Raw genomic sequence first — 27,606 nt, forward strand, 5'->3', positions numbered from 1 at the left:
TGGAAATGAAAAGGGCTTCTTGATGGCCTACGCCATGATTGTCGTTTTCAAGTTTCACCTATTCCTTTTCAAGTTTCAAACTTGAACCAGAACGGTCTTGCCTTTAAAATTCTGGGGACGATGATCTTAGACATAAATCGAACGGAAGGTATAGTTTTGACAGTTGACTGGGAAACAAGATATTACTAGTGTTATATGCAATCGCCATGCTTTGGAAACCTAAGAAAACGGGATTTCAAGAGAACTGAAAAATCAAAGGCTCATCGTTTTCTAGCATCCACATAATGGGTGAAGACTTTTATGTGATCAGTTCCTAGGATTTTGATATGACGATCATACTTTTGTGACTAGGTTCATGAAGAGGAAAAAAAAAAGAAAAAGCACTTGCAGAGCTGAAGAAACTGCTTCTCATTTGTTAAGGCATGGGTAATGGTGGGAGGGCAGATAAAGGGTGGTTCTGAACCTTGAACATGTGGTTCTCTCAAAGAAGCGGCCAAACATCCCAGTAGTTTATTTCTCTGTGGGCAGCCCTGGCATTTATTTAACTTCGATTCCCAAAGATATCTACGACTACTCTCTCTAAACATTAATTGAAAAGGGAGATAAAAGCAACTAGGAAGGCAAAGTAGATTTTGGACTACTCTTAGTAAGACACTAAATGACTATTCTCTTCAACTTTTTCTTCTTGGAATGTTCTTATTTTCTATCATTTAGTCCATCTGCCATTTCATATATTCGTTCAGAAATTACTATCAATGGGCATTTGGTCCACCTCTATTTCTAGATGTAGCTGTCATATTCTGTATAGTTTGCGTAATGTGCTACCATTTTAACATGATATTCGAGTACCAACATTGGTAGCTTCGGCATCTATTAATTGGTTTCATCTCTCTCACCTTCATTTATGTTCTGTTCTTATCCCCATCTATTGAATGAATATCGCATATTCTTCCAAACCGGTGTGCAGATGAAATGTGCTTTTGAAAATCGAGGTTGTGAGCGCAGTTGCAGATGAATTTATGTGTATGTCCCAGACTGTTTGGCATCCTTACGAGAGGCAATTGTGGCATCATAGCTGCTGCCAAACAACAATTGGATTTGGGAAAACTGCAATTCACTGCTCCCAAACAGCAGTGTTGTCTGGACTTTGGACATTCAAAGAAAATACACTAGAGGCTCCCCAAAAAAATGCGTTGGACGGGAAGATTCATGCACCAAATGCATCATACATACCAAAAACTGAACTTTCTTTTACTTTTTGTTTTGTAATAAGCAGGGACCATGATCGGATCGGAAATGTCATATAGGCACCAGAAAGGGTGGAAGAAAAGACAAAATGTAGAGTTGCGTAGATCAATGAAACACCATCAATGTCCAAACTCCCCTTGACCCATCGACTGTCATCCCTTCCAAGTCTTCAAGTCAGTCAACTGTGGACCCGAACCAGACAGAAAGACTGATGCAGAGGGTGAACCCGAATGTGCCTTGCGCCCACACGATTCGTTTGGACCTATTTTAGCTTCAAGAACTAGTATTTTTTGTCTGTATTCTACTTGGAGACTGGGTCTAAATGATAGACCCATTAGTTGGAAAACTACAAGCCTATTTTGATATTTATTCTTTATGTAGTGAGAAATTACCTATTTAATTAACAAATTTTTGTGGGCACTCTTTCTACGGCTCTCATTCGAATGGTGGGATGAAATACTTTTTTCCCGACCCGCTACATAACCCAACTTTCTATAGATTCCCCATCCTTGGAAGCAACTTGTTTCCCTGATGCCAAGGCGCGGTGCACATGCAACTATCCTGTTCATTACCTTAACGCCCTTGACATGTTGTTTGGCCTTGTATTCCTTTCTCCAGTTGAGACACAATGCCCAATACGTACAGAAAAGGAATATAAGGAGGCAAAAGAAGTTGAGAATGATGATGATAATGAGGCCATATTTTAACCACCTTCAACAACATGGCCATAATTCTTTATGCCGAACTGCTGCAAGGGCACAATTAGATTCGTCTGGTGGACACTGTTCAGGATGCAAATGGGGCGCTTTTCCATATAGGAGAGAGCAAATTTGTTCCTCGAATGTGCCTTCCAAGTAGACACATTCTTATACTCGAATCTGGTTGGTGATCTTGTGTAGAACTAAAGCACATCTTGCCCTCAACTTTTTGTCACGAAACGACCGTGACTGCCAACAAAAAAGTTTTGGCATCTTATCTGCAACTGAAAATGGAACATTCTGGACCTCATATTGACTCTGTTTATGAGCCAATTTCATAATCAATACCCAACATCCTCATCTTTCTTCACAGATAAGAATTGAGTGAAAGCCTCTTTTTCTCTCTCGATCACCTAATATCCTTATTTTGTTTCACAGATAAGAATTGAGTGAAAACCTCTCCCGCTCTCTCTCTCTCTCTCTCTCTCTCTCTATAGCACCATCTGGAGAAGGGGTTCCTGATGGCCGATGGGGACAGGTTATTTCTTGTATTACACGTTGATGACATGGTCATAATTTGGATGAAGTAAGGGACGTCGACGGCCAGAGGGACTTGTTTTTTTCTTCTGCTTTTAAACATAGGTGAACAGAAAAGATATTTGCAGAATTTCAAAGTGATTTGCTTGGAAAGGACGACAAAGAATGGGCGCTTTCTTCAGTGAATCAGCCGTTTGGCAATAGAACGCTGACATAGTATTTTCATGAGTATGTTCCAAATATTAGGACAGATTCATAAAACTGTTATCAAATTCCTACAAAAGAGAAACACTATTAGCACGTTTTTAGCTGATTCTCCAAATCTTTTTGCTAGTAAATTCGATCGACAACCAATTTAAAAACATAAGTCTAAGGTTGGACACGAAGTTTGTACCCCGCCCGAGCTAGCTAGACTGACCAAAGAGAGAACAAATGCACCATATGGACATGTTTGTTACTGCAGTTCATCAAGGTGTGGCGTTCAACTTTGAACAGTCACAGAGGTGCATTTCAGCAACACACCCAACGATACGAAACTATTTTTCTGAAATCATCAAACAAGGCACACGTGTATTAGACGATTTGATTCTTTCAAACTAATCTCTAATAAAATTTAAAAATAATCTGTACCATCACATGGTCATACGTGCCTGACATGCCAATGGCCAAAGTCCATGGCTTGTACTGCTGAATTAAATTTAGTTACCTCGTGTATACATGGTTAACATCAAACCGGTGCACAATACACATAGAAGCATATAGAAATTAGTGGAAGGAAAGCCAGAAATTCTAATGAGCAGAGACTAATATAGTTTTAAAATTTTAACATGAACCAAAATATAATTTTTCAAAAAATTTATATAAGATAAAGATTTTGTAAAATAAATTTACATGTAAATTTATTTTTCACACTTTTAAAAAATGTTTTTCATGCTTTTTTCTTTTTTTTGTTAATATCAGGATATACGTGACACTGAATCAAACAACCTTCTTCATCGTTGAACATTCAACAAGAGATAGACCCAACCCAATTTCAGGTCGTGTCAAGAGTAACGTCATCCCAGATTCCATACACCCAATGAGCTACTTCAAATGAACCAATTTGAACCCCTGCTTCGAAAATATCATGCTGGACCTCCCATTCTCCTCCTGGAACTTGTCCATCCAAAGAGCTAGCAGTTGTTATCTGACCCTTTAGGAGGCCTTTGATAAGCCTGAAAAACATTCGGGGTGAACTGAAAGGGTGAAATTTCACCTGCACAAACATTTTGATATCATATACGCTTTGATATATTTTCCTGGAAAAGATCCTACCTCTGTCCACATGGAAAGATTGATCTGTAAAGACGACAATACATGTTAAACTTGGGTGACTTTAGAACAGTCCAAGTCGTCGAAATTGGAAACAAGAGAGATCATTCAAAATCCTAACAAGACTGACTATTCAGGACTAGTCGGTCCGACAGGGTCCAAGTTGATCGTATAAATAAATAAATATATATATTTATACGGAAAATAAAATAAACCAATCAATGTACATATGTATATATACATATATATATATATACAAGTTGGTCGATAAATAAATAAATACATAAACACAAGTTGGTTGATAACCCACTCGACTAGTCAGACTAATCAGCCGATTAGTCAGGATCTCAACAAGAGAAAATTACAGCAAAGTTTTGTCTCTTCTTTAACGGAATTTTGCACTTTCGGAAAGCAAAGTACCATCACTCACATTTAAATAAGCAACAAGCAATAATGTTCTAAGCACAAGTACCACCAACAACATCAATGTCCCTTTCTCAATAAGGTTCGACACAGTTTCCTGGAAAGCAAAACCATAAACACATGAAGAGCCAACCAAAAGAAAGTTTAGACAGATCTCTGCATAGCCAAGTCAAGCAAGGTGCGGAAGAACTGCTGCGGGAACATAGGTGGATTCTCTGCCAATGCCTGGAAGGTTCATTTTAAGGTCAATGGTATGAAACTAATAGCACTCAAGTAGTCACTTAAAATATCAGCACCCAAAAGGAAAAAAGCTATGGTGGAGTTTTTGCTCTTGCCTGGTGGATAAGAACTGTGGAAGGAGTCATACCAGGCACAGTGTTAACCTCTATGATCATGACCTAAACATTATGACATGGAAAAGGAAAGGAAAACGAGGCAATGAGAGAAAATATGGAAAAATTCAGATAGCCAATAGTTATAAAACTGAAAATTAGACAACAATAGAACACTAAATCTAACTAGTAATCAGATATCTAGTTGGTTTACGTTCTTTCACTCATGCAACCAACCCAATGGATATCTAGATCTAGATCTAATTACATTTAAACGTCCTGACACCATCTTCCAAATCTAACGCCACATTTTTAAATCTCTTACATGATACTTGATTGATTTTAGGTGATATGAACAAGATCAACATAAATATACACTGTTTAAAAACCTAAACGCAATTGTGTACGTTTTTTTGTGTTGCATGTGCACGATATTTTGTGAAATTAAAAATAAAAAAATCAAGCAATCTATATGCTTTTTCTCAAAATAAATTTAGAAAACCTTCTTCTGTTGAACATACCAGCAGAATAACTGCAGCTTTGAACTTATGTTTCATGAAACAAACATCAGGACCACCAGTGCATGGTATGAGTTTTTTTCTTTTTTCCTTTATGATTACTATAATCTTTAGGTGGATTTAAATCTCATGAAAATAGATCTGGTATTGCAATATACATGTCAACCACAACCTATTAGAAGTAATGAAGTAACTTTGTTCAGATAAAACAAATTTGGTAGTCGCACTTTAACAAACATAAGCAACTTTCAATAAATAGTCAGTTTTTATCTCCTTATGCTTGACTTGATTATTTTTTCCACAAGAATAACTAAAAAATGTCAGACTCACAGCCTTGCCACAACGACATCCAAGCTTTTAAGAAACCAGATTGTGACAGCCCGCTCTACCTTGCACCACATTGAATACTCACTACTAGGCACTCTACTGGGAACGAGGTAGATTCAAGTGTTATGGTTGTTAGGATTATTGAAGTCAGGATCTAGATTCTAACACACATACACAACTGCATTAAAATGTAAACAATTGGCAAAGGGCTTGCAATTGCTTGTCCCACCCATAAACATGAATATGACTACATCAAGAAAAAGTTATTCCCTTGCTACTTTTCTGATGTTTGAACTAATTGCAGTGACCATGTAATCAAATTTTGACAGTACATGCATAAGGCAGTAGAGTATTAAAGGAGAAATGAAAAGTAAATTTCAGTAGTAAGCAAAATTTACTTCTCCAGTGTCTACATGGACAAAAGCATCAATCCTAGAAAACCCTTCCAGACCCAGCGTATTAGCAATGAGCTCGATGTGTTCCTTACACCTTGCCAAGGCTTCATTTCTGAAATGTATACACATATTTCAGGCACATTTTATAAGAAAAAATTCATATTTTGTCAGACGACAAAATTTTGATGGGATCTTGACACACCATAAAAGCATCCATAAAGCAGTTTTTTTCCTAAAAGAATGCTCAAGCTTATCGCCTAAGGAAAAGGTGCTCTTACCAGCTGATACTAGGGCGCTCTTCTTTCCAGTGTACACGATACATGATAAGCATTCAAGAGTCACTAATTTTGAAGATTGCAGAGGAAAGACAAAGTTGTATGTGAAATACAAAGAAATATGCAAGTTGCCCAAATTGACTAGCATAAAGCAGTTAAGAGAGTAGTTAATTTCATAAATTGCCAAAATCCATATGGTGATTGATGTAGAATGTAGATCTATGTCACATGACACAAGTGCTGGTGCAGTATTTTCCCAAAAGAGCTTGGATGTGAGACATGTAGCGTTGCCACAATGACATACAAGCTTTTAGGAAAGTATGTGCTGACAAACCTCCCTATCTTGCTCCACATTGAATGCTCACAGTTACGCATTGAATGAGGAAAGAGATAGATTCAAATGTTACAGTTGTTAAGATTATTAAAAGCCAGGGTTCTAGATCCCAACGCACATATGCATATATACAATTGCATTAGAGTGTACAGAATACATACATCAAATGACAAGAGCCCCACCCACACTGTCCCTATACCCAAATCAACTCAGGTGCAGCAGCCTGTCTTGCCATGTCATATAGAATTTTAGAGTAAGACATTATTACCGATCCCCTTCTCACCAAACTGTCATTCAAAATAATGCAATAACTATTTTCCAGGAACATCAGCTTTATATCCATTTAGATGCCATTTCTGTTTCACGGAAATGGCAACAAAAGCTGTTCTTCTAATGTGAAGTGGAAAATCCAAAGACAAAAAAGAAGTATTATGGACACACTTGTAAGAGAAATTAATGAAAACAATTAATGAGAATAACCAAAGGTCAAATAGCAACCACCACAAGGAAATAATACATATATGAAAGGAGCAATGGAACAACAGCTTTCGCAGACCTGATTATTGACTCAGGAGGTGGTGTAAGGTTTATGCCAGTGCCTCCTGTTAAAAAGCAGTATCACGCTTCAGATAGAGACAAAGGACAGCTAAACTTTTCAGGAGCAAAAGGATCATTTTCATTGGAAAATTAAAATTTGAAACCATCATTGATGGCAGTTACAAGAAATCAATGATGAAAACTTATCATATACTTGATAACAAGGGAAAGCACATACAAATGGTCAGTGAACATATTTAATCCTATTTGACAGAGATATGGTTATGATCATACGGTAGGATAATGTATAATGATATAAATAATAACAGCTTTCAGGTGCATCATAAATAATAAATTTAACATTTGGACAGCTTTCAGTACCATTTGCTTGAATATCAGAAATCAAAGAGAAAATTAATGAGAAGATTAAGGCTTACCTTGAAATTTCTCCTCCAGTGACAAAATATCCCCAGATTCTTTAACAGTGATGCTAGGAGTCAGAGAGTGTACAGCTCCACGCTTTCCAACAACACCAACCGTGATTTCAATCCACCTACTATGTCCTTCCCAATTGAGAACACAAGAATTAGCATCCTCCCGCTTGTAAGAAACAGTAATCTCATTGGTCTCTATGAAAGGTTCAAAGATTAAGAACTCAGGTGGCGGATTTGGCATCTCAATAACCCCATGTGCCTAAAACATAAACAATGATGTCAATGAACCAAGAGTAGGAACAGAAGAGAAATCTTCTCTGAAAACATTAGACAGCGGTATGCATGATAGTTGCTGCCTCCAATAAAGCCAGTTATGAATGCATAACAGAAGTCAGTTATGAATGCATAACAGAAACATTAGGAGGAAAGTCCACCAATCATTTAAGAAATCCCAAATTCACTAGTTGATCAATAGGCTATGACCTTAAATGTAACGAAGAACCTGAACATAAAATATTTTTTTCTATCAAGATGTTAGCAAGGTAACTAGACAAATCTACAGCTTTAAGACATTACTGAGGTGAAACATTTTAAGCACCTCATGTTTCTGCAACACCCGTATCATACAGAATTCAAGCAGTGGATGCAGTAATCCACATCATAACTGGAGCAGACAAGTTAATACTTGATTCATAGAGATTAGATATCAAAGACTCAGTCTACATTATAGCCATGAATACAGTTCCTTGCTTTATATGTGAGATTTCTATCAGGTATTTTTCAGCAAAAGATAATTTCTTGGGAAAAATCTCAGGACTAAAAAAATTAATTACAAAAATGAAAAAAGGAGCTTGTCCTATTTTTATAACCTATATACCAATAAAGGTTCAACATAGTTTAAAATGAAGAACACAAAAAGGAAACGTACACTAATTTACACTAAAAACTGACTTTTTATAGAAAAAGGGAAAATATTGTGATATAGTTATAATAAATATTTTTGGCAACAATTTGAAACCATTGAGAGATTTCATCTAAAACCATTTGGTGTTGTTGATGCAATAAAAACACAATTTTTTCAAAATATCGATGATATTTGTAACTTTATATAAAGTTGCAATTACCAAATAGACCAGCTTACAAAGACACCTAAAAGCAAAGCCAAAGCAGCATTTATTTTGAGAGTTCATAGTAAATGAGTGGACATTAGCCAATTGCTACTTACTTGCTGCACAAAACACTAATGATACCTGAATTTCCTTACTTTTAAGTCATAGTTATTAAGGGGAGAAGCTGGAAGTTACTCATGCAGAAAATAAGTTGGGTCTGAGATACCCCTGAGGAAGTCATGAATGACTTGGTTCCAGGAAAAAGGTGATCAGAATGAGCGTCCTTTGCACGTAACAGTAAAGAAATTCACTCCTTGTAAATGAAAGCTAGCTACATAAAAATAGCATTATTCTTTCACATTTGACCACAATCCTATATGATACACATTCAACTCAAGCTGAAGCTCATTTTTACAACACCAGCATTTTCTTTCTTGTATGCTGGTGGTACCCAATTCACTCCCCTGAGACAATCCACACAGGCAGATCCTATAACCAAATTTATGACAAAGCTCATCACTCCATCTTGCAGTGCTTGATGCCTAAACAACTACATTCCAGACAGAACCATAGGGAACATAAACCACCACTGCTACATCATCGCGGAGCCCCTTTTGAATGACAAGAAGAACCACCATGTCAACACATGTAACACCTCCTCTGGCAGGAGCTTGTACCCACAAAAGTTTCTGGCTAAAGGTTCATATACTATCAGTTATCCTGGACTAAGACTCTGAAAGAAGACATAAAGAGGGGATTGTTCACAACATTGCACAGCTCATCTAGGTCTGCTGTGGAGACCCGAAGTCTTTTTAGTCTGTAGTAGTTAAATATACAATACAAAAAAGCCACCCAGCCAAGATGGCCGCTCAAGTGCTCAAAGTCACAAATATCATTTTCGGGTATAAAACGATGAAGTTTTTCTCTTATATAATACAGCAAAGTTGTTTTTCTAAGGAAACTCTCGACAAATTTTAAAAATTAAAAAATAAAAAACTGGTAACCAAAAAATGTAAAAATTGAGAAAAAAAAGAAAGAAAAAAGGCAAAAAAACGTGAATAAAATGCATTTTTTTCATTTTGGATTTTTTTCAAAAAAACATGATTTTTTCCCCTTTTTTCAGCTGACTTGTTTTTAACATTTTATTTTGCGTTTTTTCCGAATAAAATATGTTTTCTGTGACACTGCTTTAATGAAACCATTTTCACACTGCACGTGATGAATCTTCTCAACATGACACTTATGCCCAGGCAGGAGTTACTTCAGCACCATAGCACCTAGTACTTGAGCATTAGGTCGGAACCAGGATAATAAGAAATATCCAAAATGGTAGTTTGGGGATCAAGTCATCTTTGTTCTTTTGGTTTAAAGAAAGGAAGGATATCTGAGAGAATAAATCTAATAGTTGTTGAATCTTTGTTTAAGTGATCAATATCTGATATTTATTTCAATAAGCTCAGCCACGAAAGGATTAATCATGTCAATTGAAAGGTGTTGCATGTCACCTATCAAACATGCAAGTTGAAGAGTGTAACACTGTGAATGTGTAAAGTTCATCCTCTCCTTACTATACCATAACAACTGATCATCCCGCTCAGCAAAAGTTGATTTACCACCTCCACTATAAGAAAAAACAACGGAAGGGCCCTCAGCATCTGGAAGGATGTGTCCCTCAATATTAGGTGCAAATTGGCTTGAGTACACCATAGCTCTCTCCTCTTCTATCCTCACCAATTAGTATGCCCAGTATATCACTTCTCCATTACAAAATTTGGTCTGCTAAATTCAACCAATCTTCAAATAGAAGTAGACACAGACATTTACACATTTGTTTTCTATTCATCCTACCAAGTCGCTTCATCTCTGCTACAATATTGCTAGAATATGTCCACCACTCTCTCAAATGATCAAATCCCAGCTGGATAAGATTCAGACTGATCTGAAGTCTGCTTTCTTATGGATTTGGCTTTGATGCCATATAAAATGGAAAATAGAAAGTAAAACACAAGCACTGTAGGCTGGTTTCATCTTCCTTAGTTGAAGCAAGCAGTAATAAGCCATGAGAAAATAGAAGGAATATATTAGAAACATATGAACATAAAGGTACATAAAAGGAATGCCAAAACAGCACAATCGATGACCTTATGAATTCAAAATTTTCCAAGAAAGTAATATCAACATTTCATGCAGATGGAAACAAATGCTACAACAGCACAATTGATGACCTTACAACTTAAAAGAATCCAAGAAATTAATATCAATATTTCACAATCAATAACTCTATAAATTCAAAAACATCCAAGAAAGTAATATCAACACTTCATGCAGATGTAGTAGAGAATCATACTTCACCTTAGACAAACAGTTCTTGGGCAATCGTGGCAAACAACTCTTTAATGCATCTACATAAATTATCAAATCCTCCGAACAGCTGAAAAATATATTTCCATAACATGTAACACTCAAACAATCAAGCATAAACAGATGCCACAGGAAATCACGCTGGTTGGATGACAAATACACGCCCACTTTCAAAATCACTTTTCTAATCCTTGAGACTTGAAAATTTGTAAATATTAGAAAGTGAACGATCAAGCAAGCAGTTGAATCAACAATTTCACTAGTTTGCTTACCATAACCTGGCAACTCCTGTTGAGCAGCCATCTTTAGCTGGCTTGACACATAATGTTTCAGACTGAAGCCTTGTTGTCAAATCATGCCAGAGTTCAGACAAAGCACCACTGAGAATGTCCTCTTTTCTTCTGACATCTTTGCATATTGTGAGGACTCCTGAATTTGCCAGCTGTAAGTAACAAGGAAGTTCAAATACGATCATAGGAAGAGAGAAGAAAAAATAATCAGAAGCCTCTATCTCTATCTAGTGCATTAGAAGAACTCTGCATGGAGATCCTCCAGCTGTCTAGCTCCATGCCACTTCAGAGCTAAAAAGCTCAATCTAGAACCTCAACATGGTGCATCAGAAGAAAAATATCAGCTAGGCAAAAATGGCATCACTTCAGCATAAAGCAGAAAATGAGTCATCTAGGCTGATTTTGAGTTCAATAGAAATTAAAAGCATTTTTCATCTGTGCTTGGAGCCAGAAACTCAGATTTGTATGAAGATATTGAAGCCTCATTGAAGTCCATTCAGATGTAAAGAATCCATATAAAACATTAGTGCAAAACAGGAATCAAATCGCTTACAGTGTACTGGTGAATTTTATATACCAAATAGAAGATAGATCAGGTTCGCCTACATGAAACATTAAAACTCAAATTCATGTCCAAAGCTGAAATGAGTTTTATATTTGATGAATATTGGAAATTGCAGGTGACTAAGCTAAATCTAGGTAAGTTACTGATCAAATTTTTGCTAAAATAAAGCACCCACACCCTTCACCTGCAACGTGCACCATCAGTCACATGACATCCTAATGCTTCCATATTTATTTCCTAGGATAAGAAAAAATAGTTAAAACTCAGTTCACAGGATATGCACGAAGAGGTTCAAGACCATCACATGGTTCTCACTGAAGGGGGGAAAACCTCAGACAGAGGATCCATCAACACTTAGACCCATGCACTCTTAGAAGTTAAATGTAAATTTTAAGTTTAGACCATGTATGCAAAGCCTTTGAAAAAACAATTCTGCAGCAAAACTAACCATGAAATTGTGAAGGATATAATCGTTTGCAGAGTGATGAACCAATAGCATCATAGAAAGCTAATGGTTTCTTCAGCTACAAGACTCCCAAAAATGATAGAAAAAATGTAGAAAACTAGCTAGCTATGTGCTCGAAAACCAAAATCTCATTTTGCATGAGTAAGTTGCCCAACAGAAATACAATTAGCAGCTGCTACATAAATTGCTCTATTATATCATTCCTAAGACTGTAATAATAGTCAACACTCCTTTATGGCTGTATCTTCTGTTGCAGCGGAGAAGAAGAGAGTGAGAGAGAGAAGCTGCCGTGAGATTGAACCTTTTGATCTTTTCATTACGATAACCCTCATCTCTCTTATAAAAGAGATTAGGGTAAAAAGGGATTTACAAAATAACTCAATGGAAAATAAGGAAAATATTAAAGAGATCTTATAACTCTTTAATATTACAAGGAACCTCCTAAAACATAAAACTTTTCTTGTTCAACACTCCCCCTCAAGCTGGAGCATACATATTAAACATGCTCAGCTTGTCACAACATCTAGAGAAATCACTAATAGGAAGAGCTTTGGTGAAGATATCTGCAGCTTGATCTTCTGAAGGAACATGAACAGTGGCAATGGTTCCTGCTTGAACGAGATCTCGAATGTAATGGCAATCCACCTCAATATGTTTAGTTCTTTCATGGAAAACTGGATTGTTTGCAATGTGTGTGGCTGCTTGATTGTCACAATACATCTTCATGGGAAGTGTGATTGACACACTTAAGCTGGATAGCATGGATCTAGCCCACGTCATTTCTGTTGTTGTTTGAGCCATAGATCTGTATTCGGATTCTGCACTAGATCTTGACACCACACCTTGTTTTTTGCTTCTCCACGATATGAGATTGCCTCCCACAAATACACAAAATCCTGTGGTAGATTTTCTGTCCTCTACTGAGCCAGCATAATCAGCATCACTATAGGCTTCCACTTCCAGAGTCTTGCCTTTTGTGAACAAAAGGCCTTTGCCAGGAGAAGATTTCAGATATTTAACCACCATCAAAGCAGCATCCCAATGAACTTTCCTTGGTTTTTCCATAAATTGACTTAGTTTTCCAACTGCAAAACTAATGTCTGGTCTTGTCACGGTAACATAGAGAAGTTTTCCAATAAGGGATCTGTAAGATCTAGAATCCACTAATTCTGTTTGGTCATCATGAAGATGTATACGTGGATTCATAGGTAAATTTGCTGGTTTAGCTCCTAGCATCCCTGTGTCCTGCAATAAATCAAGAACATATTTCCGTTGAGAGAGAACAACACCCTCCCCATTGCGAGCAACTTCTATTCCCAAGAAGTATCGTAGAGGACCCAGATCTTTCGTCACAAAGTGTTTTTGAAGAAACAACTTTGCATCAGAAATTTCTTGATCAGAATCACCCGTCAGGATAATATCATCAACATAAACCACGAGAACAGTTATACCTCGGGAAGCCTTCTTGATAAACAAGGAATGATCAAGAGGAGATCTCACAAAGCCACACTGTGAGACTACCTCGGAAAACTTGTGAAACCACGCACGAGGACTCTGTTTGAGTCCATAAATAGCTTTCTTCAGCTTGCACACTTTTCCACACTCCCCCTGTCGTTCAAATCCTGGTGGTTGTTGCATATAGACAGTCTCATCAAGATCACCATACAAAAAGGCGTTTTTGACATCCAGTTGATACATGTGTCAGTCATGGTGGACAGCCACAGAAATAATAAGACGAATGGTTCCCAACCGAGCAACTGGAGAGAAGGTCTCAAAGAAATCCACACCGTAGGTCTGCGTGTAGCCCTTAGCAATCAATCGAGCTTTGTATCGTTCCAAAGAACCATCAGAATTATACTTAACTGTGAATACCCACTTTGAGCCAACAATATCACATCGAGGAGGAGGATCAACAAGTTCCCAAGTGCCCCTCTGCACTAAGGCATCCATCTCATCTTGCATAGCCCGTCTCCATTGGGTGTCTAATAAGGCCTGCTGGTGACACGTAGGAACTGTATGAGCAGCCAAAGCATGAATGAATTGTTGCATATTTTTACTAACCCCATCAGTAGACACAAAATGAGATATAGGATGTAAAGTACATTGCCGTCTGCCTTTGCGAAGAGCAATAGGTAAGTCTTGACAAGGATCAGAATGAGTAGGGCTATGCGCTTCAGATGTACTTACCTCCTGAGAAACGGTTGGCAAAAGATTATGAGAAGGGTCCTGTCGACGTGTGTAGACCAGCGGTGGATCACGAAACTTGGACACAACAGACGAAGGAGATTCAACAGGGAACGACTCCAAAGGAATAGGAGGAATAGGTAGTGGGTCTGGAGACCGTGGCATCTCAGTAGACATAGGAGTGAGGCTATAATAAGGTTGAGACTCAAAGAATGTGACATCCGCACTGATATACTCTTTTTGAGTCAAGGGATCAAAGCATTTGTAGCCTTTATGGTTTCTGGAGTAGCCAATGAAAACGCATTTAATGGCTTGGGCTCCCAATTTGTCACGTGTGGGTCCAAGAATGTGAACAAAGCATGTGCAACCAAATACTTTGGGAGCCACTGGAAACAAAGATCTTTGTGGGTGCACAAGTTTAATGGGGATCTGGTTATCAATGGAGGATGAGGGTAAACGATTGGTTAAGTAGCAAGCAGTAAGAATAGCATCTCCCCAAAAATATGCAGGGAGATTAGTATGAAGCATAAGGGAACGAGCCACATTTAAAAGTTGACGATGTTTTCGCTCAACTATTCCATTTTGCTGGGAAGTATGGGGACATGTAAACTAAGGAGAAATGCCATTATCTGAGTAAAACTTCATTAAGGTAGATGCCTTAAACTCAAGAGCATTATAAGTGCGAATGTTTTTAACAAGAATACCAAACTGGGTCTTTATTTCAATAATAAGGTTTTTGAGAGTACATACGACTTCAGACCTTTCCTTCAAAAGAAAAACCCAGGTGACTCGAGAATAATCATCTACGATGACAAGAAAATAACGAAATCTTGACCTACTAGCAACTCTGCTAGGACCCCACACATCAACATGAAGAAGATCAAATAGTCCACAACTGGACGTACTAAGACTTGATGAATAACTACTACGAGTGTGTTTGCCAAGTTGACAAGCTTCACACTGGAACGACTCTGGTAAGGAGAGATGTGGAAGGAGATGACGGAGCTTGGAGACAGATGGATGACCAAGTCTGAGATGCCACTGGAACGAGGAGGACAACGATGTGATCGATGATGCTGCAATACCCACGGGATCCGACAGGAAGTAGATGTCCCCTTTCTCATAGCCTCCACCAATCGTCTTCCCAGTTGGCAAGTCCTGAAATGAACATAAACCAGAGTCAAACGTAACACGACAATGTAAATCATTAACCAATTGTCCAACAAATAACAAATTTGTGGGAAACTTAGGAGCATATAACACATTGGGAATAGTCATAGATTGAGAGATCTTGATATCTCCATATCCCATAATGGGTGACAATCTACCATCTGCAAGTCTCACATGACGTATCTGAGGTAGTGAGTGTAGCACAGTAAACATAGAAGGCGTACTACAAAAGTGCCTCGATGCCCTGAATCAATAATCCAAGTAGTACATATATCATGTGAGATAGTGTCAACAGACATAGCGCTGTCAGTCATAACTGTGGAGGCCGATGGCTGAGTAGATCTGTGTGCTAGAAAGTCCTCATACTCTGACTTATTGATACTCACAGTCATTGTCTCAGGCTGAGAAGAAGATAAAGACCCATTTACTACTGATGACGCTGCTTGGGCCGCTCCAATAGAAGACTGTAAAGAGTTCTTCTCCAGCTTTGATGTAACATTTCTTCCTAAGAATGGCGCTGCAGTAGGACGACCATGTTTATCCCAACATCTGTCTTCCAAATGACCTATTTTCCCACAATAAGTGCACTGAAATCTCCCCCGACCTCCTCCTGACCCACGGCCCATGCCTCTTCCCCTGAAGAAACCGCGTCCACGTCCTCCTGAAGCTGCTAAGGCAGAGGCATGGATATCACTGGCCGGTGAAGAGAGGGTCACAGCAAGACGACTAAGCCTGTTGTAGGCTTCAGCTAGATCAGGAATTTCTACTCCAGTCAACATCTGAGCCTTTGCTACTGCATATTCAGAGGAGAGACCCTGTAGGAATTTCGCAACCATAGACTGTTCACCATGGGTCTTATAACATGTTGGACATGGAGGACGTAATGCTTTAAGTCACTCAGAGATGGACTTAAGGGAAGCGAAGTACTGAGCAAGACTTTGGTCACCCTGTTGCAGATTAAGTAGTTCCTCCTCTACCTGCAATATTTTGCTAATATTCCTGTCATTCGAGTAAGTCTGTTTCAAGAAATCCCACATTTGCTTAGCCGAGGTGTAGTATGCAATAGTTGATGCAATTTGGGGTTGCACACTATTCATGATCCATGACATGACAATATTATTATCTCCCTTCCATGAACTATATTTTCCACTCTTTTCAACAGGTTCGTTTTCTTCTATAACATGCTCCTTTTGATGTCCAATCACAGACATCATAAACACACGAGACCAAATCTCATAGTTAGATCCATCTAACTTTACAGTAGAACCATACGAAAATGGATTTCCTCCACTTTTAACTTCATGAGAAAAATCAGATTTATTACTTTCAGCCATCATAAATCTGTCCACAAGAGATCAACCACCAATAGCGAGAGAATATATATATATTTCTATTGAAAAAGAAACTGATCAACAAGAACAGACGTCCCACACGGCAACGTTAGATGCGCAGAAACAATCAACCTGCTGTCCAACTGTTGACAGCAATACCACAACAAAGAAGACTGCAATCTGAAGACAGAAAAACGCTGCTACCAGCAAGCCCACAACTGAAAACGAATCCCCACTGTTTGTATTGTTTGCGCTGACCAACGACTTATCTATTTATGCATCTAACGCTGTTGTACCACAGTTTATCCTTCACAGATCATGAATAACGACAGCAAATAAAACCATCAACATAAACTTGCCATAGACGTCCTAGATAGCAGTCCTCCACTTGGCTGCGTTGATCATTTAACATATCAAATCATAGGCGATTAATCAGCGCAGACTCCCACACAGCTGCGATACTATATACACTTCTGAAAAATCCACGGCTGGAGTCTATTCACGCATCTCTCCTAGCGTGAATAGACTCCTCCACACTGTTCCGTTGCTGGAAAACAGCAACTAGAACAGGCGAGAGGTGAAGGAGAAAGAAAACGGAAGAAGTAGAAGAGATCAAGCCTGAAAGGAGACGGAGGATCGCCGACGGTGTGCGTCACGTCCGCGCGCTGGCTGTGTGCTTCAAGTCTCCAGTCACGTCCGTAGCTCTGATACCATGTTGCAGCGGAGAAGAAGAGAGTGAGAGAGAGAAGCTGCCGTGAGATTGAACCTTTTGATCTTTTCATTACGATAACCCTCATCTCTCTTATAAAAGAGATTAGGGTAAAAAGGGATTTACAAAATAACTCAATGGGAAATAAGGAAAATATTAAAGAGATCTTATAACTCTTTAATATTACAAGGAACCTCCTAAAACATAAAACTTTTCTTGTTCAACATCTTCTCCATGCCATGAATGTTTTTTTACTGTAGTTACATGTAGATTCAAATGCTGACTGCCCTATGACTGATTCCAAAAAGGGATTTTATGGCACCACTTCAAATTATCAATACGTGTTCAATCAGGAAGTCACAAATAACAAGGTGGTGCAGAGGTACGGAATGTACAATAAACAGAAGGAAAATAAACTATATCGTTTTGCCAACTTTCGTACATGAGAAAGACATAAGGATGTAGCCACTTTGTCCATGCAAGTCTTAGAAGCCATGACACCAGGACCTGCAGGAAGAGGAAGTAAGGACTAGAGTTAAGAACAAATTTTAAATGTTGCAGCATAACAAGGTTGAAATGTGTGCAAAATCTCTCACCTGTATAAGGTACTCCAGCAGCTGCCAGCATAGATTGAAGTGTACCATCCTCACCAATTCCACCATGCACTGTTGAAAGAGCAGATGAGAAAGTTGGATCAGACCATCCAAAGATCCACAATAGGACATCTTAAAACGTGACCATAAATTGAAGGTCCAAACTCCAACTGATGCAAATTATCATTACCCAGAGATACAGGATTGTCTGAAAAACGGATACAACTGTCAACACCAATCAACATATATCCAAAAAGAGTGTTGCCAAGAAACAGGTGAATAGAGTTACCTAAAAATTCTCCAGTAAGATTCCACGACTACATAATAGTAGGGTAATGGTTATGGCCCATTTACATAAAGCAGCCCTCCATGCCATGCATTCAGCATACAAATCATTGAAGATGACAAGAATGAATCCATCATTTACATTTTCCTTTACTCATAAAAGTTGCTACTTGAGGCCTAAGAGAAAGAAGCATCAGGAAGTTTATACTGGATTCATCATAAACCTTTCTCTGTTGACCTAGAGATTGGAAATTATGGTATCAGACATAGAGAAGCCATCCTTTATGCTATGCATGGACGTTATCATGTGATCTCCTACAGTAATGTTGCAAAGAATCTCCAAAGAAAAGAAAATCAACCTTTTAGATATTGAGTACGTTAGAAGGAAATTGACCTCTTGGAGAATACAAAAAACATGCACTAGAGGTCTATAACAAAGAAGCAATCTGATTTCAAGGCATTCATATCATACATCACTCCCATGTTGGTTATGCTTCACATTTCCTTTTGGCAGGACGAGTGGCAAAACTTCTCTACACCAACTGGCATTTTATGTGTCCACCACATAGTACCTTTCCATAGAAGATCAACTCTTTGGAAAGGGCACTTTAACTCAAACCAAGTGTCTTAGAAGACGCAAACAAACGTACTAAAGATTTTTGAAAAGTCAACCTGAAATGAATATGGTAGCATTTAGATCTTTTGCTTGCTGAATCCACTTTTCTAGGGTTAGTTGCTTTGGCAGATCATCAGATATATCAAACCCATTAAACCAATTGTGCTTTTGTAAACCTTCTTCAAGTTCAGTCATGACTTTGGCTTTCAACTGAGATGTCATTGCAGCTCTAACTGGTTCTAAAGCTTCTAAACATGCCTCAAGAACCTCTTCAGTGGTATGCCTCAGCACAAGAGGATAGCTGCACCCAAAAGACAGTGAATTGAACAACATCACATTAACTACAGAGTACCAACAAATTACCAATTTGCAAATGAAGACATAAAACAGCATACAGTAAGTAGTACCAAGAAGAATGAAAATAAAAACAATAGCAACACGAGCATAATTTCTGAAGAGATTAACTCAAACACCAATTTGTAGCTCAGCATTAGAAATTTATTAGAATAGAACATAAGAGAACACATTATCATGCTCTCCTATAATCTAACTTACAATATTTTAGGTAGTCTTGCTAAGTGATCATGCAAATGAAGCCTCCATGCTCCATAATATTTACTCAAGTTACAAATTATAAAATACTGAAGCAAACTGATCAATGATTTGATTGTAACATAAGCCCTGTATCTCCACTAAGGATTTCAATGGTACAGCTTAGGTAGGAACGTAAAGTCATTCAGTTGTGTTGAATTAAACACTTTCTTCTGACCTTGATATCAAATTTTCAGACATAGCTTTGGCCCATTTTCATTGGAAACAGAAAATCCAATCAATTATTTTCATGGATGTAATTAGTGGGAAAAAAAACCAAAAGCTTAAATTGGAAATGATCTGGTGCACCAGTTCCAAGACCTGCAACAAATGCAGTGAAGCATAGTACTGCAGTCATGGTAAGCGGAGGTATAAACATTCAACTGGGTACTTATCAGGCTTGCAGATATCCAGCCTAGGTCAAATCCTGCAGGGATCCAAAAGCTGGGAGGTTGCACAAATAAACCCAGGTCCAGGCTTTTCTGGCTTAGCAATCAAGCCTGGCTCAGTTGCATCTAGCAAAAATTAGTAGGCCAGACTGCTGAAACTAGTAAAACATTGCTAATATCCTGCAATGGCTGAACTACTAATTTAAAGTCTTATCAGACATTCAAATTTCTTGAATAATTCAAGCAACAAATGACAGCTTAACAAATATGAAATGTTGAAGACAATAAATTTATGCAGTATAGTAGATTAGATGAACTGCATCAGTTAAGGAACCACATAAAACTCACGGTAGCTTCCACACGGTTCTCAAGTTTACATCATTGCTTCTATGTTGGTAACCTGCTGTGAGACAACCATCTGCTGGGGCAAGCAAACAAGGAACTACATCAAGCTGCAAAATCAAATTTACAGACATGAGAATTAGATTCTTGACATGCTCCAGTATTCAAAAAGGGAGCAGTTATTCCTTGCACCAGAAGTATTCAGGCAAATTTTTACCATAATTTAGGATCCTAAGACATTGATCCAGTATGCCTCACTGTTAAATTTTGTTATAATCAATGGAAAAAAATTAATTATCCTAAAAAATGATCAGGAAGCAAGATATTTCTTCACAATATTTGTGAAACAGGAATGGCTTAAATAGGCAGTAATAGAATGTCAGAGCATGTATCACAGAGTAAATACTTCAGACTGGTTAACAATTTGTTGAGACTCCTTAAAATCATATTACCCCTATGTAAGGCAGAACAAATGGGGTAATGAGAAGTTTGATAGAAGTTCTATGCAAAATTTGCTACGAATGCATACAACCTAAACAAGAAAAAACACAAAAGGTACATAAACACAAAATGGTTTCTGAATATGATTGTGCAAGCATACCCTATCTTATAAGGATACACATATTGAATGTTAAGGTATTAGCATGCAAATCATTATTAATTATTGACATACAACCAAAGCTATTCTGCATCAATAATCTAAAAGCAAAAAAGATGTATGAAACTGAACATTCTGGTTTAGTCACTTATCTTTCCAAGGATAGCCTACCAATGTCGCTTCCATGTTTCATTAGCAGATGCAAGTTAGTGACTAACTTATGACTATGAATCATAGATAATGACCAGAAGTACAGACTTTGTAAAGATAGGGCAATTTGAATTATGCAGACCGAAAAATATAAAATATTTTTTTAGCAGCTTTTAGATTTAACAACTGTTGTTCTTCTCTTCTAAACTTGGCCAGTCATTAACTTGTTTCTGCTACATTTTCATTGTTTGTTGCTGCGAATGAGGGTTCTTTTTTCACAACACATTGGATTATATCAGGCAAGATAAAACAAGCATCTGGAATGAACATAATAGAATAATAATATAATTATCAACTTACATCATTGAATGACTGAAGGTTTAGCCAAACATTTGTTCCGCTCATGAGAGACACTTGACGCTCGGATGTTTCCCCACCAAAGATTACAAAAACCTTGTGCCTGATTTTGCCTTCATGTCTAGTTTTACTATGCTTCACAGAAGCAAACCTTTTAGCTATTGACTTCTTCTCATTGAACAGCAAGAGGGAAGGGAACCTCAAGCAAGCATGATGGATAATAGTGCGGAGGATATTTGAGTGAGAGAACCCGACCTGATATGTAAGACAATCACATCACCAAACATGATCAATCTCAAAACCAACAAAATGAAGAAAAAGGACTTCAACAAAAGTGCATTTCATGAAACAAAGTTCAGTTCTGATGCGATTTCTCTACAAAAAAGGGGGAAAAAAAAAAAGCAGCTGAAGTCTTGTCCAACAACTAGCCGTTCACCTAATCACAAATTTACTATTGAACAGAACACCAACCAACTAATCGCAATGATGAGGTGGTTTAAGCCCCTTTCTTATGAAAAAGGGCCTCTTTCTTACTGGAAATGACCAAAAAAATGCAGCAAAACCCATGTCTCATAGTTCCCCTGCACTAACAGGGGATTCCCTTTTCTCACAGATGCATCCTCCTACTACATGGAGCAGTTTTCTAAATGAGAGCAATTTTTTCAAAGTAGCCTTCCCATGAGCAGATATGAGAAAAGACATTCCTACAGGTAGGACAGTACACAACCAGAAAGTGTGCCGGCTTGAAAGACATGACCAAGTCCACAGGACTGTTGGTTCACTGTGGCACTATATCGTGACAAAAAGTTAGACAACAGATTATAATTGAAGAGTGTACCCAAAAGAGAGGGCACAATTTCCAAACATGTGAAACTTAACAAGCTAACATAGTGCATCAACCGTTTGGATGTTTTTTCCTGCTCATTGTAACAACCTCTCTCATAGGCTTGGATGCTGGCTTGGCAGAAAGCAATTACATAATTTGTTGACAGGTAGGAAGTCCTCTCTTTCCAGAAGTTATCAAACCTGGATAGGAGACTATACAAGCCAGGAATCTATTTTGGCCCAATTAAGGCCAATCATTACCATGACTCAAGTCTTAGGCTTGAGAACGATACAAGCCAGGTGAACTAGATGAGATAACACAAGCCAGGACCAAGTCAAACCAGCTCAGGACTGACCTGTTTAGATCCAAATGTGTGGTTATGCAGCTTATGCTGATCCAGTTTCAACAAAACTGCAGCTTAGTGGAACCTGATATCCAGGTCAGGATGTCCTAAATCTGAGTTACAACTTACAAGCTTCCTTTAGGATTGAGAATCAGAACAAAGCCTGGGCGACAGCATACTTAGGTCTGATTAAATAAGTACTGCCGCTGTGTCTATATCTGGCCTGCTTATCATCCCATCTAACTAATCAGACAATTCATAGTTGTTCCCATCTTCCCACATTCCAGGAGCCTGTTTTAGTGATGTAACTTATAAACCCAATGGCAAAACTATGTTAAAACTCATGATGTTTGCTGGGACAAGAAACTGGTTTATTTTTACTTGATGATTCTTGTTTTAGTCTGAATAAGCAAACCAATGAAGGTACCTTTGAAGCCTGCTGGAATAAGAAACTGGTTTGCTCCATCCCACTTATCTAGCAATAGAAGGAAAACACAGGAATCAAAGCAGTAGGTACCAAATCCAAGCATCAGTGATATATTAGCACAAAGAAGCTGGTAGTTTACCAGATTGATGTCAGTGAAAACGACCACGCCCGATTTACAATGTCCAAACTTATTTTTGTTTGATGAAGACAAGTGAGAAGAATGTGGCAAGAACCAACCATCTATGCGTGCAAAGTCAAGTAAACCAAACTTTTGAAACAGTAATGCTGCGCCTTTTCGTATACAATCAATCACATCATCTGGAAAGCGAGGTGGCATGTGATAAGCAACCTGAGAAGAAGTAACTGTTACTTCAGAAAAAGGAAGTTATATGCCAAGATCATTATTCTAGCAGTCTAGGAAGGATTGAAGTGAATAGTCACAAATAACGTCTCGGAGTTTTAAACAGCGAGGTTTTTCTCGGGTATAATACAGGGAGCTAAAAAAAAGGAAAAATACGGGAAAGATGCGGTAAATTTTTAAAAAAATTTAAAACCAAAAATGGGGGAAAATAAAACAAGTGAGAAACTAATAACACAAACATCAAAAGATAAGTACATTTGAAACAAATAAAAAATAGAAAATGAAAAGAAAACTGTTTTGACATTAAAAAAACTGAAAAAACCGTGAAAACCGCTTTAAAAATGAGTTTTTAACGTTTTTTCAAAAAAATGCGTTTTTTTTTAGTTTTAAACGGCCAGTTAATTTACCACGTTTTTTTCGCATTTTTTTCGAAAAAAACGCGTTTTCTGTGACTATTTAATTTAGGATTCACAGAATCGGCTGAATTAAATTATCTGAACAATAGTTTTGTATTTTAAAAATTTAAGATTGTTAAAAAAGATCTACAAAGAAAAAAATTAAGAAAATTTAACAACATATGTTAAAAGTTAAGGAATTAAAAAGTGATCAATTTAAAAATTAAAAAATAATTTACACTTACTAAATAATAAAAGTTCAAAACTTCAAATAAATCACAAAAGATAATTCAACAGTGGTAGCTGAATCAGCGCACCTAGCTAGTATCCATCAATTTAATTTGAATGAAGCAACTCAAGGCTATTTAGATAGACTTTAACAATGCTGATGTAGGAAGACCCCTTTAACTACTGCAACAGTCTCAACCAATATGAAGTGAGATTAGGTAATAATGCACAGATTTAGATATGAGGATTGTGATTAGCCTAAGAACTAAGTAGTGTTCAATTAGTGAAAGAAAGGAAAAAGAATAGCCAGCTGAAATTGACAGCCATACATAAGAAATGGATTATTTGATGCAAAGTAAAATATGACTTTAAAAAGCAAAATTATGTCTACCTTTTCAATCATTGTCATGTATGACACTGACCTGAAGTATTTAAAACTGACACTCACCTTAGTGTCCATGCAACATAGCACCAATAACATGAAGTTTAAAAAAATGGAAGAGGAATGAAGAGAAGTAGTAGATGCTTTTAAACGTGGAAAATGAATTTTCATATGGTAAGCAAATAGAGATTTATTGAGTAAAAATACTTATAATGGCTCCACAAAGATCAAGAGGAAAGGATAAATAAAGTTCAGATCATAACAAAGGGAAAGACTTCCTAGCATCTACCATCAAGACATTGAAATTTAAAAGAGAAAAAGTAGTGGAGAAACATAATGAGAAGAGATCAGCAATCTACCCAATGGTCATGAAAATGGGAAAATGCAAACTTAAACAGATAAACTGCTCAACGTCTTCCAGAAGATTGGTCCAACTATAAAGCTATGAACAGCTTTCACAACAATGGTCTAAAAAAGTTAATCATAATGTGATTTTATCTTGAAAAAATCTGAACATGTTAAACACCAAAACTATCTTGATGTCACACGAAACTGATGTATGATAAGCTAAGTAAGACACAAGCTTAGTGAAAATTAGTCTTTGGCCTCAAACCAGAAATTAGTCTTTGACATCAAGCTGCAGAATGTCTCCACACAATGTGCTCATAAGAAATCAACACTCCAATATCTACCAAATAATGGGTGATGGATATGATATAATCAAGACCCTTTATGACAACAGAAATCACTTTCCTCTCAGCCGTCCAATAGATCTCATTATCAGAACTATTTCCAAACCGCCAAGAGAGACATGCAGCGACACTGATAGCCTAGTAACAGCAAAGAAATCGCCAATTTGCCATTGTTCCTCCATGACATACATGTGGCAATCTTGATTGCAGAACCTTGTGACTGCACAACCCTCTTTTCTCCTTGCATAGTGAATTTGTAGGCACTAATAGGGACTCATTTAGTGCCCTATCAAATCCAAACTGCCACGGATAGAACTATTTGTTCCTTCAAATTGACGTGGATGGATTAATCTAATTTGGGTTTCACATAAATCATTTAACAATTGCTTCACTACTTAATCACAATGAGGGAAAACAATAATTTGTTCATGCTAATGCCAAAAATAAGATATTAGTATAAAAAGGGAAAGCTTAAGATGCTGATCATGCCTGCCGTGTTGGAAGGTATTTACGTCGGTAGTTGAAGATCGCATCTTTTTCTGCACGACTCTCACTGTCAAGAAGTTGAAGCTCCACCTGTTTAGCAAACAGCATGGTGAAAAGTAAATTCACTTTTTCCCAGCATAGCACAGAATAATTTCTAAATGTCATTTCAAAAAGATTCTGATATTCATAACCATTAGAATTGAAGCGCCAACTCATGCTTGCAGAGTTTGGTTCTGAAAAACAGAATTCCCAAATGCAACCAGATTTTGCCTATCAGATTTATGTGCTTGGTGAGCCAAGAGATTTACATACTGTAATCCCTTGTCAGGCTCTCCGAAATCTGGTAAAAACAAGCCTAGCTTATGCAAGCTGGAAAAACTGCTCCCTGCAGATTCCTAAAATCCATGTGTTTATATGCGCAAATATCTGAAGTCTAATAGCAAATTAGCAATTAACAACTCTCATGTTTCATTAATTCTATTTTTTGAAATTAACAGGTACACCTTGAGCAGTTAATGCATTTTAAAGCTAAACATGTCACAACTAAAAATCCAAATCCAAGGAGCGTAAATCAAATTATGAACAAAATATGGTTACTATAAAAAATTAAAGCAGCCAAGTTGGGTCTGTTATATAATTTAAAAATAAAATCTACAAGTAAATAGCAGGTACTCATTTGAAGGATACTTGAGAACAATAGACAACTTACTTCTGTAGGAAGAAGAGCTACAGGTTGTGAGTTGAAACCAGTGCCAACATCAAGAACAATGGCTGTAAATTCATGCCCTCCATCAAGAAAAATCTCAACTAAAACCCTGTCATCTATGCCCTACGGCAAAGAATGCAATAATTAAAAATAACAGTTTATACGAAAGAAAACCTACAGAAACTTTCACATAACAAAATACCTCTGATATCAGAGCACAAGTTTTCTTCATGCAATCATGAACACCATAAGCAACACAGACACCTATGCTTGAACCTGACCGCACTGGCTTAACCTTCAGTTAAAGCAACAACCCAGCATCAGTTTCTAAACCTGTTATGCTTCTTTACCCAAATATGTATCATGAAATATCATCCACTTACAGTCTTACCACAACTTTCCCGCGGATGGGATCCAACTGATTATCTGCAAACCACTTTGACAACCCAAGTATTTCATATTTGTATCCCTGTGAAAATTAAATTTAAGAAATCTATAAACATTAGTAAAGGACTAAGAGACTTTTTGATGTAGGTAATCAGGCAAATCAGAAGGCTAGCATTATACACTTCTACTGCTAGTTGCGCACTGATCCGACCTCTTTGAACCTGAATTAACAGCTATTAGTCCAACTTCCACTAGAAAAGAGTCTTTTGGGCAGATATCACAATCTTGAGTGAAGGAGATTCTGTCACAAACTCAGGCAAAACTGTGGGGTCAAACAGGCTTCCTACTCTTTCGTTCAGAGGTTTCTGATGGAGGTCCAAAAACAGACTCAAAGAAACATGTGGTTGGGTCCTGTACAAGTCAGGTTGATTACTCTTGCCTGTTTATAGAAAAGGTAGATGTAGCACACGCATGCATCCACACACACACATATATATTGCTAACATATCTACAATTACTACTTTAATAGAGAACACATTTAAATTCAAGATACTTTTACGAAAATTGTTTTTTTTTCTACTACAATATTTTAGTATCATGAGAGCTGTTAATTTTTTTATGATCAAATTCACACATCTAAAACCCAAAAAATCATCAACTTATATTTATATATATATATATATATATATATATATGCATGTATATATATAGTTGCTGAATTTTTTTAGATTATTTATTTATTACTATTTAAATAAATATTTGACAACTTAAAGCGATGAAACTACCACTTTACCTTATTCATGTAAGAGTTACTTTGCATGGGTTAGCTTGTGTTGTCATAATGAGGACATTAACACGCTAACAACACCATCCAAATAATTAAGTTTTTCTTAATTTT

The 27,606-nt window shown here is 37.3% G+C and overlaps 1 protein-coding gene across 6 annotated transcripts in view; it reads right to left on the bottom strand.

Annotated features, from left to right (window-relative positions):
* Positions 1-4,062: 4,062 nt before the first annotated feature.
* Positions 4,063-27,606, bottom strand: part of LOC116262317 (uncharacterized) — a 28,257-nt gene continuing 4,713 nt past the window's right edge. For 4 of the 6 annotated variants that reach the window (XM_031641565.2, XM_050079992.1, XM_031641567.2 and 1 more), the window contains exons 7-24: positions 26,713-26,790; positions 26,524-26,616; positions 26,325-26,444; positions 25,619-25,705; positions 23,211-23,420; positions 23,072-23,119; positions 21,479-21,730; positions 20,377-20,480; positions 19,105-19,349; positions 18,151-18,219; positions 17,997-18,061; positions 11,112-11,281; positions 10,831-10,909; positions 7,373-7,628; positions 6,955-7,000; positions 5,793-5,901; positions 4,553-4,615; positions 4,063-4,442 (exon numbers count right to left, since the gene is read on the bottom strand). In XM_031641565.2, the coding sequence (XP_031497425.1) occupies positions 4,362-4,442; positions 4,553-4,615; positions 5,793-5,901; positions 6,955-7,000; positions 7,373-7,628; positions 10,831-10,909; positions 11,112-11,281; positions 17,997-18,061; positions 18,151-18,219; positions 19,105-19,349; positions 20,377-20,480; positions 21,479-21,730; positions 23,072-23,119; positions 23,211-23,420; positions 25,619-25,705; positions 26,325-26,444; positions 26,524-26,616; positions 26,713-26,790 (2,175 nt within the window). In that variant the 3' untranslated portion in view covers positions 4,063-4,361. Of the gene's footprint in view, positions 4,443-4,552; positions 4,616-5,792; positions 5,902-6,954; positions 7,001-7,372; positions 7,629-10,830; positions 10,910-11,111; positions 11,282-17,996; positions 18,062-18,150; positions 18,220-19,104; positions 19,350-20,376; positions 20,481-21,478; positions 21,731-23,071; positions 23,120-23,210; positions 23,421-25,618; positions 25,706-26,324; positions 26,445-26,523; positions 26,617-26,712; positions 26,791-27,606 lie in introns of those variants that run through there. The other 2 variants (XM_050079993.1, XM_050079995.1) reach the window with 2 other exon arrangements.

Source organism: Nymphaea colorata, chromosome 10 (genome assembly GCF_008831285.2).
Source record: "Nymphaea colorata isolate Beijing-Zhang1983 chromosome 10, ASM883128v2, whole genome shotgun sequence".
Classification (NCBI taxonomy): Eukaryota; Viridiplantae; Streptophyta; class Magnoliopsida; order Nymphaeales; family Nymphaeaceae; genus Nymphaea; species Nymphaea colorata.